The sequence below is a fragment of the Dromiciops gliroides genome, chromosome 5, assembly GCF_019393635.1.
Source record: "Dromiciops gliroides isolate mDroGli1 chromosome 5, mDroGli1.pri, whole genome shotgun sequence".
NCBI lineage: Eukaryota > Metazoa > Chordata > Mammalia > Microbiotheria > Microbiotheriidae > Dromiciops > Dromiciops gliroides.
The window spans coordinates 11611127-11628443 of NC_057865.1; the positions used below are offsets into that span (position 1 = coordinate 11611127).

Genomic DNA, 17317 nt, shown 5'->3' on the forward strand with positions numbered 1-17317 from the left:
AACTTTTTTTTTAGTTGAAAGGCTTTTTGAGTCTGAGCTAGCCATCTCTCACATTTGACTAATCAACATGTCCCATATTCTTTCTGGCTGAAATTCTAAAAATAATTTGAGTCTAATTTCCTTGCATTTTATCCAATTCAACTTTTACATTTTACAATTAGCTGGCTTGGAAATCCCATTCTAGGGTTATACAAATACGGGCGTTTTCAGAGAAACAAGTCACGATTAGCTAGTACAGATACTTTGGCATTCCATTCCTATATGGGGAATAAAATAGTGCCACCTTCTGAACTGACTGCCATGAAAAAATTCTGAGCTCTTTAGGATGCTGAGCTGGCATATGCAAAATCACCCCAGGCATAGAATATAATTGGCTTTACTTGGATGAACCTTACTTAATCTGTACATTTGTTTTGGCTTTCCTCACAGCCTTACAGCTTTTTTATCTTAACTATTTTGGGGGATATTTCTGTTTAGTGCAATGAACGTTGGAAATAGATCCCCCTGTTTTAGTCAATGTACTAAATATTTTTATCAATGTGCTTTATAGTCCCAAGCATCTTTTAGCAACTGGATTCCATTCTCTCCTTCATTTCATACCTAACCACTACAATATAGGCATTGGAGCAGATTTTATAGATAGAAAATAGTCTCATAATATCACAGTGGGAGGGGACCTCAGCAATGACAAATGTTTAATTAAGAATCCCCTCCAAAAATATTTCCAATAAATGGTCATTCATTTTTTGCTTGAAGACTTCAAATGGGTTGAAGTCCAGTATCTCCTGAAACATTACATTCTATCTGTGGATGGTCAGGCTGTTGAAGAAGTTTTACCCCCATCCAAATAAAATGATCCTTTTTGTGGTTTTCATCTTTTGCTTAGTTCTTCCCTCTGGGACCAAAGAGAACAGGCCTAATTCCTCTTCCATATACCGACCCTTAAAATATTGAAGACAGATATATCCCCTGGTATATGAATTGGATATTTGGAATCTTCCATCCACAATCAGAGGAGTCACCTAGCTATTGTATTTGGTTGCTAAGACAACCAAAAGCTTCACAGTGACTGAGCTGTTGTTCTGTTAAACTTTATGTTAACTAATTGGGGAAAACTACTCATTTTTAGGACTCTGAAAGTAAAACAGAATTAATATACTGCTTTTTTATCAAGTGACTAGTTGATGTTACTGATTTCATCATTCACAGATTGTCAGATTGCAATTTGCATTTTCTAATCCAGTAACAATATTACATATTATTAAAGGTAGATGTTAGTTACCTAAACACTACTGCCAGATCTAACAAACATTGCAATTTTGAAGAGAGAGCCAGGCTCTTTCTCATTGATCATGTATATAATTTAGGCCAAAGAGATCCAGATGATTTAGTGTGAAATGATCCAACACAGATTTGGCATCTGAATTATTGAAACTGGTAACCTACAGTCTCTTTAGTCCACATATTCCTGAATGGTGGAGGAGATATTTGTAAGCACGAGATGTCCCCACGGCACTCTGCTATAGGTCTAGATCCATCCTTGTTTGCTGAAGGGCAGAGATTTCATGAGTGTCTAGAAAAAGACACATCACTGTCTGTGCTATTTCAAATACGGTAGTCATCCCTCCCAGATCTACTGTACCACCTTTTGTTTGTCTTTGACTGAAGAAGCCTAGAGTGGCTACAAGTTACACTAAAGTAAATGTTTTGTTTTCTCTGAATACCAAGCATTGTTTCCCAAGTGGTGGTCAGGACTTCAGAGTAAGCAAGTGCTAAGTCATATAAATGGGAGAAAAGAATCCTTTGAAAAATCATGCATAAATTTGATTCAAATACCGCATATCCAGAGTCACTCTCTGTATTGTGATATTGCCTACCTTTAATTTTGATTTAGTTAAAGGGAAATAAATAAATTTATAATTATGGCAAAAAGAATGGCTTTGTTTCTCTTTTATGCAGCCTCCCTTTAGGTACAGACTATCATCTCTATGTTGTTATGGTATGGATTAAGGTTTACATGTAAATGAACTTTAACACAACATGCAATGTGTTGAGTTGTCATGGTGAAAGATGAGGCCATTAAACATGGAATTCTTTAAAGCTTCATAAAAATTTTACCCATTTGAAGCACTAGATTCATTATATAAAGTAAATTAATATAGACAATAAATAATCATAACTCAAATGTCTGATTCTTTGTTTTAAACTTTCATAAGTTATTTAATTTTTTCTTCACAACAATCTCCTTAGACAACAACTACAAGAATAATTAGGCTCATTTTAGAGCTCAGACAAGTTAAATGACTTACCCAGTGTTTCATAATTTGTAAATAAATATTTGGGATGACATTCAAATCCAGGTCTTCCTGGCTCCTCATCCAGCATTGCATCAAATATGAAAAATAGTAGGCATGGATTTTTTTAGGTAATCTAGAAATTTGCTATATTTATACTGTTTCCAAGAGTTTGCCTTATTTGTAGGGAGAAAAATGAACTAGTTCTAACACACAAATGCTACAAAATTATAAGAACACATAGAATCATGGAATTTTCAAGCCAAGAATAGCAACTGAGATAATTTAGTCCAATTACCTTATTTATGGATCAAGAAATAGAAATCTGGATAAGTTAAGTAGCTCAGCAAAAATGGAATGAGCTACATTGTGAGTTAGTGAGTGATGACTACTTGTTTGCCCTGTTGAATCCAGGATTCATGTTGATTTATGGGTTGAATAAGATGACATTTGAATTTGCTTTCAACTCAAGATTGATTTCATGATTTAACACAGGGCAGGCAAAGGTGAGTGACTGAATCCCTGCTTCTAGTTTACTTGCAGGAAAGCTAAATGACAAGTTATCATCCATGTGACAATATGCTGGAAGAAGCAGCTTCCCACCCACTTCATTTCTTTTTCTCTTTGAACTTTTTCTGTGACTTTTCCTTGGTCTTCATTGCCATCTCTCATTTTGATCACATAATCACTTTCACATGCTTTTCCTTTGCCCACTTATAATTTTCTACTTTTGGCAGTTAGAAACAATTTCCACACACCTTGAACACACCAATTTCAAACAATTTAGGTGGCATTCTCCCAGAACCTTGTTGTCCTGACAAGTTATAATTATTTTATCTCGCTGAATTGACCAGACTTTTTAATCTAATGAAGACACAATGATACTCTCTTTTAGTTTGCATCTCTATAATGCCAAACAACCAGGTACAAAATGAAACTGTGTCAACCAAGCTGATAGATTCTTTTCTATATATGATACCAAATGTATAGTCTGACTGATCTCTTCTTCCTATCCCCATTAAATAAGCCTGTTGATGGACATCGAAAAGATATGGCTTCAATTTCTTCATTTATTTTGCTTTTCCAAGGAGGAAACTTGGAAAACAATGCAAGAGTCCTGATCATCAAGTCATCAGTTAAGCTAGCTCTCCTCTATCTGAATCCTAGAGGTACATAACAATTAATAGTAACTGTAGCTTTTAGGGGGAAGAGTTTTGAAGTTCATTGCTCTGCTTCATGTATTCAAAAATAGTAACAGTTATGTATAAGATGAAGAAAATTTAATTTGAAGGTTTCCATTGTACTCAACTAATACATTTAATTCCACATATTTGTACTATTAATATGAGCATATTGCGTATGATCAGGTCAAAAGAATGTCCAATGATAAAGTATATAAAAAGTTTTGTAGCCATAAAGCATGCTACACAATTTAGCTTTTATTGTGATTATTATTGAAGACAAATTGCACACACATTTGAACATTTTAAAGCTTTCTTGGACCTAGAGTTCATTTTTTCTCTTTTTTTTTGTAAAGAAAAAAATCTGCTTAAATTTAATTTTAAAAGATATGAAACAATTACTAAATTCTGATGGGTAGGGATTTAGTTTAATTTCTGTGTATTAGAGAACCGCATGAGAGGCTTTACCATTATGCATACATTAGGTATCAACTTGATTAAGAATAAATATCTTTGGGATTATTATACTTGTATTGACCATCTTCTCACCAAAAGCACAATACCATAATATTTTACAATTTCACTAATAGAATTACTAGGAAAATAAAACCATATGCTCTAATATTAATCTTCCAAAGTAAAATGAGAAAATAGAAATGAGATTTACTGCAACTCAGGGAGAAGAAAAATATATATATTTTTACATTTAGGCCCAAACTACAAGCTATTTTATTGAGCACTCCCTTTCAGAAGAAGTGAGTTCCTAAAGCTTTCCTGAATCTTACCTATAGGGGAAGAAACAAAATGTATGTTGTTTCTGACAGCTTGCCTCATGAAATGTATGAAGTCTCTCAGTAAGAACTATGTGATTAGTGGTGTTCTTACAAATTGTACTCTATTGTTGTCCACCCCCTACCTTCTGCCACAAACAAGTGATTGCCTTGAACTTACAAAGTGGTTTCCAGGTGTATGCTGCTAGGTGATAACTAATCGTCTGGGGAAAACTACCAGAAAAGGACAATGGGGAACAATATTAGCATCACTTTGAGGTATACACACAGACACACCTATACACACACCTAAAGACACAAATCATGTATCTTGATTTGTCACATCTATATTGTCACTTGTGTGTCCTGGTCACCACCTCCCCTTAGACAAAGGAATAATTACAACCCTGCTTACTCTTGATGATCCTAAGAAATCCGTGGCATGTTTCCATCTGATTTTCCTTCTAATAGGAACAGAGGAGTCAGAGGACATGCCCTTGACATTCTTGAAAAAGCCACCCCCTAATTATTTCCACTAACAAGACCATTCCAGGATTTCCCAGGGGACCCTTTCACCCTCCAGGTAAACCAGAGCTCCTCATTTCATTGGGTCTTCACCCCAAGCAGGCATTCAAACAAATAAAAAAGGACCACAGAGTTTAGGATTAACCTAACCACAGGAACAATGCACAAGGGATGCTTTTCCAGACTGACATGCAAGGGGGAGGTTTATTATGGCCTTCCCTCCCGGGGAGGAGCTATTAAACACGCAATGATCATCAGCAACAAGAGTTAAAGAGAGAGTGAAATGGCTTAACGTACACACAGCCCGCTCCATACCGGAGAGGAGTCTCCAAGCTGCGGCTGGTGCTCTCTGAGGGCCAGGCTGAAGCTCACTGCCCCCACGGCAACGCTGGACGCCCCCAGCCCTATCTCCAGCACAGAGAGCACCAGCAGGCTCCCAATGATCTGGCCGCTGGTGCACATCCTCCCTCGGTCATCATTCCTTTCAGATCAGCCCGGGAAACAAACCATCCACCTTCTGTCTTCTGCTTTCCCCGTGCGCTCCCCTCTCTCCCCCTAGGATACCCCCCCAAAACTTTTTGCCCCTTTCTTCACCAGTTTAGCATTTTCCAGCAGGTATGCGGGTCCCAGAGACGCAGGCGGGCTTCTCTGGACGGGGCCAAAGCACCCAAGGCACCTCCTGGCACGTTCAAAGTGCCGAAGGACAAAGGATTTCCTTCTGCTCCACGGCTGGAGGCAAGCTGAAGTGGAGGAAAGGAAAGAGAGGAGATGCTGAAAAAGTAGCCTCTTCTCCAGAGGATGGCCGCTTCCAGCTTAGTCTTTTTGTGAGGGATGCGCTCACTCGGGCGCTGTCCAGGGTTCTGCTGCGTCCAAAGTCCCTGCAGGAAACCTGCACGCCCCCTCTCTTGTTAGATGGCTTTTTCTATGTCTGTTCTATGTCTTCCAGCACTTCCTGGCCCCTTGGTTCTTTTTTCCGAGCCCAGCGGTTTTGTCTTCTGCGGGGGGCGAGTGGGAGGGCTCGCTCCCTTCTCTCTGCTTCCTCTCTGCCTCCTCTCCCTTTGTTACTGTCGTAATAGAAAAGTGCCTCGGTCCTTCTATCTCCGCTTCCGTCTCTCTTCCAGGCAGATTACATTCAGCACCACACTCCTCACAGTTGCTGTGTCTCAGAAAAAGTCGACCTTGTCTGATTTCCCCTTTCTGTCTCTGTTTCTCCTTCTTCTTCGTTGTCCTCCTCCTCACCGCCACCCTCTTCTTCCTCCCCTTCTTGTTTTATCTTGTTCTTGCTCATCGCAGTGACCTCATTGGAATTTAGGTGCTTGATGGAGGAGGGAAAAGACAGATATATATGTATGTGTTTAGAGCCAATACCCTAGCTGGCTTTTGCTCAGCCCCGCCCAGAGACCCTAATGAACTACAAGCGGACCAAGATGCACCTTTCCCTCACCCCTCCCCCGTCTTTTCTCCCTTTAGCACTTTCGGAGGCTTGGGAAGGGAGAAGATACCTGTGTAGATTCAAAGCTCTTTTTGCACAAAACTTTCTGGGGCGGGGAAGGTGGGGTGTGTGTCAAGGGAGAGAGCAAAGAATATCGAGAAGGCCACTGAGCCTAAAAGACAAAAGATCATAGCTATAGAAACACATTCACTTCCTAGAAGGGACAAAGATCTTCTTCATCCCAAAGACCCTCAGTCCAGGGAAGTCTCTCAAGTCAGGCTTAAGGTTAACATTTAATTCTTAAGATTTTTACTAGGTGATGCCGGGGAAGGATACGCCTATGTGATCTGTCCCACTCACACTCTAGGATAGGATGGTTGAGTTCCAGTAGGCATTAGATGCAGCATTTCTTTCATTCCAGTCAGTAGCCAGCCTCAGAGAGAGCAATGGTGGGGTTATTGGGTTCTCAGTCTAATTCAGAAGGTGTGTTTTTAAATTCTTTGAAGAAGACATTGATAACCTAAAACAAACACACACATTCACACTTGCCTTGTCCACAACCTGCCCACAATAGGGATTCAGAGCACTGAATGAAGCACTGTTATCCAGACTGTAACAGTTTTCTTATGATTTGCATTCAGGGTTCATGTTGTACATTGGTCCTCCTAGAATAATTTTATATAATAACTATGTTCAATTCTTGGTTTCCAATTCAATGAAATATTCATATTTTCCAAAGGGAGTGCATCTAGAAAGACAGTTTTCCCTTCACCCTGACCAAACACACAGCTACAAAGGGTCCTAAAATTCTTAGTTTAAAGATGCACTAAGATTTTTGGGCCATCTTACATTTACTCCTACTTCCCTCCTTCCATGTCCTAACAGCTGTTAATGCCTAGCCATACCCAAACAAGACAAAGTAAGAAATTTTCTTCATATTTTTTTCCTGTTTATTTACATCATGGCATTAACAGCTGTTAAGAAAGTGGAAGAATAAAAGCTAGAGTTGATAATAGCTCAGATAACCCTCTCCTCCTCTCACATACATACATACGTGCACATACATATATACACATAAACACATACATACCTACATACCAACATACATACATACAGAAACACACATTCTCCAGCCTCCTCCATATTCTCTTTGTGCAGAAGTCTTTTTGAGAATATTGTAGCACATATGGACACTTTATAAATTAAGTTCCACTTATGTATTAAAATGATTCAGGTTGGTTCTTTAGCTATTTAACACACTTCAACACTACAATTAGCATGCTAAAATATTTTAGAATTTATTTTCTTCTTGCCAACAAGGAAGACCATTCATGAAGGCCTTTGGCTTTTTAGCTATGCTGTGTTTTTAATTTAATTCTTAGGAAACTACCTTATCATTTTAGTTGAACACTAATTAGTATGTGTGTATTCTCCAAAGTGCTGAATTTCTATTCCCTTCCAATCCATTCTGTGCTCTATCAGATCTTTAACTTTATCCAAAATCATCAAATTCATCCCATTCTCTAAGAAAAATGATAAAATATACATTTTGCCTTCCTCCTTTTCCTGGCATTAATCACTGCTCTATTTGTCTCATGCTTTTCTTATCAGTAGAGTCAGAAATTCATTATAAAATATTTGATTAAATTAAGTAATAATTGCAGAAACCAAAGTAACTATGATGAAATTATGAAGGGGGGGCTGTTGGTCTAACATAGCATACAACCATTATTATAATTATTAGTAGTAGTAACAACAGCAATAATAATTCAGGTTGTAATTCCTATTTCAGAGATGAGGAAACCAACTCAGGTTAAAATATTCGAGGGTAGGAACTGTTTTTGTCATTGCATCCTTGAATCCTAGCACAATATGTTATATATAGAAGATTCTTAATACATGTTTGTTAAGTTGTTACATATTAGGATATAATTTGAATTCAGAGGGGAAGACAATGAGAAAATTAATGAATTATGGTTCTATTTCTAGGCTGATCATATTCACTTAGTAAAAGTCTCAGATTAGACATTTAAGCACATAAACATACTGATGTTGCCTTGGATCCCTGGATGAAATTAAGCCATGTGAAGTTCAAATACAGTTATTGAAATTGAGACCTGTTTTCATTGATACATGGACCTCGATGGTGACCATATAGGAAGTTTATGCACATATTTAATCTTGGTCATAGAAATGTATATTGAAGCATATTTCTCTTTGTTGTAGGCAGTATGTAATAGCTTAATGCATATTTAGAATGTTGAGTACTGATATTGATATTGATTGAACACAGACTGACACATGCTATTTTTCATTTTAATTTTTTTCTTTTATTCAAATTTTTATAAAAATGACTTATATGATAATGTTTCACATAATTGCACATCTATAACCTATATCTGATTGCTTACTGTCTCAGGGAGGGTGTGGGAAGGAGGGAAGGCAGGATAGATCTTGGAACTCAAAACTTTAAAAAAATGTTAATTATTGTTAAAAAATAATGTTGAGGCCACAAATAAGGATTTTCTGAGACCACTTCTGTTGTAAAAAAAAATTACTGGATATCTCATTAATACAAAGATAATGCAAGGATTTACAAAATCAAGCTTAAAGATAGGTGACATCTTTCTTTAATCATAGTAATCAAGAGTGAGCATGTGTCATGCAAGGCACACTAGATTCCCCAATAAAGTGTTTCTTCTTGGATAACTACATAATAATAACATTTCTTAGAGAACAGTTCATCTGAAAAAAGAGGTGAAGGTTTCAGTGGACTCCTTTTAATATGAATCATAAATATCATATGCCAGTTAAATAATGGAATCCTGTGTTTCACTGACAGAGGTAGAATTACCAGGAATAGGGGGAGTAATAAAGATCTTCCAATCATTTCATTCTTCCCTCATCAGATAAAATCTGAAAAAGTAGATTCAGTTCTGGGTACCACTTTAGGAAGGGCATCAATAAACACAAAAGGCCAGTCAGGATCATGAAAGGTCTTATGTTATAATCATATTACTATATTTTTATATAATGTTATAACATGATCATTATGTTATAATTGTATATGTTATAATAAACATGTTTTTGTTGTTATTGGTGGTGGTGGTTCTTCATTCTTAAAGAGGACCATGATATCAGGAGGTGAGATCATGACTTGCAGTGAATTAGATTTAAATGAGGGAGGGCTGTGCAAAGTCACCAGCCTCACTCTCTCTTCCAGAGCTATCTGGATCCAGTGGTACAATATACATCAGGATGACTGGAGATGGCCCCAGATGTTTGAGGCAATGGGGATTAAGTGACTTGTCCAGGGTCACACAGCTAATAAGTGTGAAGAATCTGAATTTGAATTCAGGTCCTCCTGACTCCAGGGCCAGTGATCTATCCACTGTGTCACCCAGTTGTCCCCTATTATCATATATGGGTCAGTTGAAGTATATGGAAATGTTTGGTTTGGTCTCCAAAATAGACTGAGGGACACATTATTGCTGTTTTCTAATACTTGCTGAGTTTTCATGTGAAACAGATATTAGAACTATTTAATTTTGATCCAGAGGGCAGAGCCTGGAGCAATAGTAAAAGTTACAAAGCCATGAGAAAGGTTTAATATCAGGGGGAAAAAAGGACTTTTAAAAAGTTATATATCTTCTTCTTCTTCTTCTTTTTTTTTTAGTAAGGCAATTGGGGTTAAGTGACTTGGCCAGGGTCACACAGCTAGTAAGTGTTAAGTGTCTGAGGCTGGATTTGAACTCAGGTACTCCTGACTCCAGGGCCAGTGCTCTATCCACTGTGCCACCTAGCGAGAAATTAGGGTTAGGGTTAGTTACATATCTTCTTAAAGTGAAATGGGATGGCTAAGGAAATATTGAATTTCTCCTCATTGTAGGGCTCCAAGTAAAGCCTGGATAAACAATTGCCAATTGTAGGTTGGCCCTGAGTAACCATGAAACACAGAAACTATGATTTAGTAACAAAGAAGAAACAGTATGAAGTAGGTCCTTTGTTGAACCATTGCTGAGATTCTGGTGTGATATCTGTGGACCCTGATATTCTAGAATTGTCTAGAATTTACATGTAATGATCCACATGAGATTCAGTGACTTGTAGATCAGTATAAGCACACATATATCAAGGGTTTCAAGTTTAAAGTCAAATCAGAAATACCTTAAAAGTCTCAAGGTTGCCATCTGCTGGTTTTTCAGTGCATAAGTAAAAACAAAAAAAAGCTCAAAACAACAAAAAAACGTGTGACCTCAATCTATTTTTTAGGAAATTGATGATGCACTCAGGAGAGCTCTATCACATTATTTTCTCCTCAAGTCAGCACTTAATAGTCAAAAAGAAATGAACGGTTCTCATAATGTTCACTAACCAATTAAACAAATTTTCACTCAGTGGGCCTATGGGAAGATACTTTTTCTCCAGGCAAAGGAAAGGGAAAAAGCAAGGTCAGGGAATGACTCCAATATACCTTTCTAAATTTCATATATCATTACTTTATTTGATGCACTCATCATTAAAGCCAATCTTGACTCTCTGTTCCAAGGATTGTCATCACCCTTAAAAATCCTTTCCTTTCAAGACTCATCTTGAGTGCCACTTTCTCCATGGCCCTTTTTTTTTTCCTACCAGTCTTCTCAGAAAAAAAGGGTTCTTTCCTCCCTTAAATATCCCTAGAGTAATTAGCATGTACCCTGCTAAGTCAACATTTACTAAGCATTTGACATGGGCATTTTAGATAGATTTCCATCACAAATAGTCAAAGTGACTGTTTTCCCCTGGAAGTTTTGGCAGTTAAAGATTTATTTGAGAAGCTGAAATAGAACACATGCCAGATCTTAACTGGATTATTTGTTGAGGTTAAATGCCCCCAAATTACCACTGTTTTCAAATAAAGATCCCCTTCCAAAGCTGGAAACAGGGGAAGGCAACCAGGGCTTTGTCCCAAACAAAGAGCTGAACTTTAGAGGGTTTAGACAATACTTGATCTCTTTCTGAAGCAGAGAAACAATAGAGCTTAGCACCGAATTAGTGAGAATTATTTGGCCAGTTATATGATAAGTGCCAATAATAGTGGATGTAGTAGATAGAGTGTGAAGCCTAGAGTGAGGAAGACTTTTTCCTGAGTTGAAATCTGGCTTCAAGCAACTACTAGCTGTGTGACTGTGGCCAAATCACTTAACCCTATTTACCTCAGGTTCCTTATATGTAAAATTAACTAGAGGAGGAAATGGCAAACCACTCCAGTAACTTTGCCAAGAAAATCTCAAATGTGGTCTTGAAGATTCAGGCATTGTGGCAGCTAGGTGGTGAAGTGGATAAAGCACTGACCCTGGATTCAGGAGGAACTAAGTTCAAATCCAACCTCAGACACTTGACATTTACTAGTTGTGACACCCTGGGCAAGTCACTTAATCCTAATTACACCACACACAAAAAGTCAGACACAACTAAAATGACTAAACAACAACAAGCTAGAATAATTAGTTCAAAATGAAGGACCACTTTTTGCTGTTCACTCAAAATAGAGGACTACTTATTTAACACCATCATCTCCCTAGCAGTGGCATCATGGTTATTCAGGCTCTCTATTTCCATTCTCCCATATACATACACTTGAGCCCTCCCTGAATTAATCACTAAGGTGTCAAAATTAATATTTAAACCTTTGCCTTCTCCAACCCCAGGTCTAAGGAAAACAGACACAATATATCACAGGTATCCAGACTTCCTATTGGTCTCTTCACATTAAGCCTGATTTTCTCAGTTTTAAAGCTATTCACTGGAAGTAAACCAGAAACTTTTTGAACTCCCATTAACTCCTGCAGGCCCCTAGGGTGTTGTTTAAGGAAGTTACTATTTTCATTTAGTAACTGATCTCCTACCTAGAAAATCAATCCGGCACTTTCCCTGAGGGCAGGAGATGATTCTTCTGGTCCTCAGGTTTATTTTCCATGGTACTTATTTTAATGCTTTGTGCATAGTGAGTACCCATTCAATTTCAGTATCTTATTAAGGCATTTAGACTTTTTCTGTGTATCCCTAGAGGGCAGAAGCTAGACCGGAGGGTGAAAGTTAAGGAAACATATTCTTGGACTCAATACAGGCAAGGTTTTCTAATTCTAGAGAGGTGAAAAGTAAAATAGGCTTCCATGGAAAAGATGTGGCTTTATGGTGGGGTTAAGTGTACCTTACTTTATCATATTTTACATTCATTAATAAAATGTTCTTGAGCAATAATGAACATAAGGCAAGTTCAGGATATAAGATAAGGAAAAGGCTCCTAGAAGAGTAGGGAATTTAGAGGTAGTTCTCAACAGAAAAGGTGATTCAATTATTTGACTCAAATGCCGAACTTGCTTCTAGCTCAGCTAGCTCGAAGAGCTGGCCTCACTTCCACCTACCACCTGGGGTCCATAGTTTTTCAATGAGAGTCAGCTGTGAAGTCCCTCTCCCGAAACTCACCAAAAGGAAAGAAAGAGAGAGCTCCTCAGAGCAAGTGTTCCCCTTCCTACTTTCTCTCTCCCTCCCCCAAAGGGGAGGTCCTTCAAGCTGGTTGGCTGAGAGTGATCCCCTGCTGATGTCAGCAGTAGATCAACATGTTGCTCAGGGCCAGCCAGGTGTGGCCTCCATCTAATCATCCCAAAGTAGGTACTTAGTTTCTCATTCTCACCCAATTCAAACAATACTAAATCAGGTGGGGCCCCTAGGCATCTGCCAAATTCCATTATTTTATCACATTCCCCCATTTGTTTAGTCAAGAAACATGGGGTGTTTCCTTGATGAAACAGTAAAAAATAACAGAATATCATAACCTATGCTAACAAACAATATGCTAATAACAATATAGGAAAGAGAGAAAGGGAAATTTTTGTCCAGAGGGGCAGTCCCTCATGGCTTCACTCTTTGACAATGTCTACAGAAGGAGGGCCTCTGCAGAGAATACATATTACAGATGGTGTAGATAGTAACAGAATGGAAAAAAAAAACAAAAATGTTCATTTAAAGTCCTTGAAATCTTGTCTTCTTTGAGTGTTAAGACATCATCAGGAATTCTAGTTTCCAGTTGGATACTTCTACTTCTTTAGCTGTTGAATTGCTGGATTTCCACTAATCTTTAGTATAGCATTGTCAGTGATCAAATTAAACAATGAAAGTTCTTCAAAATATACCGCATGTTGAACAAATTTAAACTAGATACATACAGTGACTAGAAAATATATTTAGAGGTTGTTTACACAACATGCCTTTTCTACTGCCAACAATGAGGGAGTGAATGATTGAATAAAAAGAATCTATTAAGAACTTATTATATAATAAGGTCTGGGAATACAAATAAAAAACGAAGAAAGTCCTTAACCACAAGGGGTCTATTTTCAGATAGAGGAAGGCAATGTTAAAAAGGGTTAGTTGTTGGAGGATGTATACTTTGGTTTGGAAAGTAATGCAATGGTAAGTGGAACCATAGAGGTGTAGATTGATAAACCTTTTTCCAGTAGTAATGACAGTGTATGATTTGATAATTATTCAGAAGTGGAAAATTAGAGGAGGTTGGAGAAAAGGATAGATTCAAGGTGATAGGCATGAGGATGTCAGAAAGTAAAATGAAGCATGTCTGAGCCTGCCTAGATAGAATAGGCCATGTGACATACTGACCAATTATGATTATAAGGGGCTACATATGGGAGTTCTAGACCATTAAAGAATCAAGTCCATTGAGTCATTTAAGAAAGCATAGCCACCTTTGAGTGGCAGAATGATGATCACTACATTTTATTGGTTTCAACATCCCTGATTCCAGCCATTTGCCTTTCTGTGCTGCTGCTTGGAATCATTGTCAATCAGTGCTATATGTGTAATCCAATGGCTAGACGTGGGGAGACTAGGGAAAGGAAGATTATAGATATCAGACCCATAAATGGAGGAGGAGTCGTCTAGTTTAAACTCCTTGCTTATGTTTGAGGAAATCACAGTCTATGGAGGGTAAGTGACTTGTCCAAGGCCTCATAGGTAAGTGACAGAACCAAGGATTTTATTCTAGGTCTCCTGAATATAAGTCCATCTAAACCTATAATTTATTACCATTTGCACAGGCTTCACAAAAAAAGATATCAAAAGAGCAATAAACAAATGATCTAGTTTAAAAGATAGGCACATGAACTATACATTTATAGATATATAGATATAGACTATAATTATAGTCAATTAATCAACAAGCATTTATGAAATATTTACAAAGACCAAGGGGACAAATGAGCTCCTGCCCTCACTTATTACAGTCTCTACACCCTAACCATTCCTGTGTTAGCAGGATGGCAGGCCAGGTATATGTCCCTTGCCCCAAATTTGGCTTTCCTGGGCTCAGCCTCTTATATCCCCAACTCTAACACTGAGTATTCCTCTGGACACTTGTCTTCATCCTCCTGCCTGTGGTCTTAGTCTCCCAGACTCACCATATATATTCCTGCTCCTGTTCCACTATAAATATAGCCATTGAAGGCTCATGGGTCACAGAAACAACTCAAATGTTACCTCCTGTAGAAGGCCTTTCCAAATTTTCTGAGATGCTAGAATGTTTATCTTTAAGGCTAAATTCCATCTTTTCTATATCTTACAGATGCTTAATTATTTATGTCTACATACTTAGAACATGACCTCCTTGAAAGTAGGGACTGTTCATATCTTTCTTTGTGACCCCAAATTTTATCATAGTGTCTGCCACATAGTAGACACTTACCTTAATAAAAGGTTATTGAGGATAGATTTCATTGAGGGAGACAACATGAAACTACCACACATCATTTTATCTTTGATATATTAATTAACTGAAAATATATCTCAATCAATCACAGGCTTTAGACTAAATATGGAAAATGTTTAAAAGATATTTACCGAAATGAAATGACACCAGAGAGGTTCCAAGTAATTGAGAAATTTTGTCATATTTTGGGTACTAGATAAAACCATTGAGTTAGCTGAAATTGAAGAGTTCAAGAAAGCAAAGTCAGTGTTGAATTATACAAACACACACACAGACACAGACACACACACTTTGGCTGGAAGTGAAACTTGAGGATTGAGATTTTCAAAGGTCCAGATGATCTTTTCTTCCCATCTCCCCATCAGTGTCCTAGCATTGTTCTTCAGTACAATACTGGGTAATGACAGATTCTGTATCAAAATCCAAGGATAGGCTGGCTGTACATAGATTCACCATTTTAAGGAGAACTTCTTGAGAGCCTCACAAAAGGAGAACATGACTTCTAACACTCATAATCTATGAATTACCTCTTTAATTTTGGTGTTCTCTGTGTTTGAGCTCACTTTCTCTGGACTCTGGGTATACTCATGAGAGACTACATAACAACTTTGGGGGAATGTTTTGTCCAAATTTTCTCAAAGCTATTTAATATGACTGAATCAAAGGATTTTGAACTGATATTTGAAGATGAATGTATATCACTGGAAACTAAAGCTGATGGCATCAGAAATTAATTTTCAACTTCTCATTAGCTCTTAATACCATGATTTAGCAATATAGCCTTGAGCTGGGACCTGAGAATTTTATGTCAGAGTGGAAATTAAGATAATAATCCTCAAGGCTTATATGGTTTATGAAAATATATTCAAAATAAACTTTCTTTTATAAAGTGAAGAACACGTTTGTAAATGAATGTTCTCCAAATACTGTGCTTGGTTGTCTTAAGTTTAACTTAATAAGGATATTGTTGTAATTATTCATAATCATGGGAGCGCAATAGTCTTGTTGTAGAATAAGGTCATACTATAGTCATATAAAGTCACATTTTCTAGACATTGGATTTGTTTAAATTGGGATGTTGCTAACTGAGCATGGTGGAAAGGTCATTCAGTTTATAGTCAGAGGAACTGAGTTCAAATCTGGCCCAGCTACTTACAAGCCAAATGTAATGGGGCTACCAGGGTGCTTCCTTTCTCTGACCAAGAAACTTTGCAAAAGTCACTTAGTCTTTTGTTGTTTTTTATTTGTTTTTGCTGAGGCAGTTGGGGTTAAGTGACTTGCCCAGGGTCACATAGCTAGTAAGTGTCAAGTGTCTGAGGCTGGATTTGAACTCAGGTCCTCCTGAATCCAGGGCCAGTGCTCTATCCACTGTGCCACCTAGCTGCCCCCTGCTTATTCTTTAAGAGCTGCCCTTTCCTCATCAATAAAATGGAGACAATAAGACTGGCACAACATACCCCAGCATTGTGAGGGAGTCATTTTTCAGGCCTTAAAGCCTGAGGGAAATAGAAGTTATTATTAAATAGTTCTTGGCTGTATCAAAGGAACAGCTGCATCATTGCTTGTTTGCCATCTTGGTGCATGCATTGAGTAGGCTTAGTTGTAAAATAAAGCATAAAACAGAATCACAGAATTAGAAGCACATTCATACAGAATGTATGTGTACATATCTATAAATGTATGTATAAGTTTTTATATACACAAATGTTTGGCTGACTGGAATGTAAAAAGTTTTCCCAGTGCAGGCCACGATCAACTGTATGTAAACATAGAATATATGACTGTGTGATTTTATACACACACACACACACACACACACACACACACGTGTGTGTGTGTGTGTGTGAGAGAGAGAGACAGAGACAGAGACAGAGACAGAGACAGAGACAGAGAAACAGAGAGACAGAGAGAGCCAATTAGCATTGACTAATTGCTAGGCTGGTCCTTGGATAATATGGATAAATTGATATAGATAAATGTATATACTCTAAGAAAACACACAAATATAATACACACGCAATATCTATATCTGTATCTATATCCACACACATATATATATCTAGATATATCTAAATCTATATCAAATTTGTCTACCTCCAAACAAATATTTACTAATAAGGTAAATGATAGCCAGAGAGGTAAGGCTGCATAACTAGGTATCTTAGCTTCTCCAGTAGAATGCCATGATCTTCCTACATATGTATGTAGGATTAGTTGTCACATGGCCCTCTGGTGGATTTGGAACCTCAAATTCCCCTAACTTATGATTCATATGTATCACTGGACTTAGAGATCCTTGGGGCCACTCCAGGTGCCTGTACATAGGAAGTGGGAAGTTGCCTTTGATTGTC

General features: G+C 37.7%; 1 protein-coding gene across 6 annotated transcripts in view; it reads right to left on the reverse strand.

Moving 5' to 3' along the window:
• TMEM196 (transmembrane protein 196) overlaps window positions 1-5260 on the reverse strand; it is a 57514-nt gene extending 52254 nt beyond the window's left edge. For 4 of the 6 annotated variants that reach the window (XR_006353373.1, XR_006353372.1, XM_043969175.1 and 1 more), the window contains exon 1: window positions 5068-5260. Coding sequence is in view for 4 of the 6 variants with exons in the window: in XM_043969175.1 (XP_043825110.1) it covers window positions 5068-5232 (165 nt within the window). In the remaining 2 variants the exon portion in view is untranslated. The remainder of the gene's footprint in view (window positions 1-5067) is intronic. The other 2 variants (XM_043969176.1, XM_043969174.1) reach the window with 1 other exon arrangement.
• Window positions 5261-17317: the final 12057 nt, after the last annotated feature.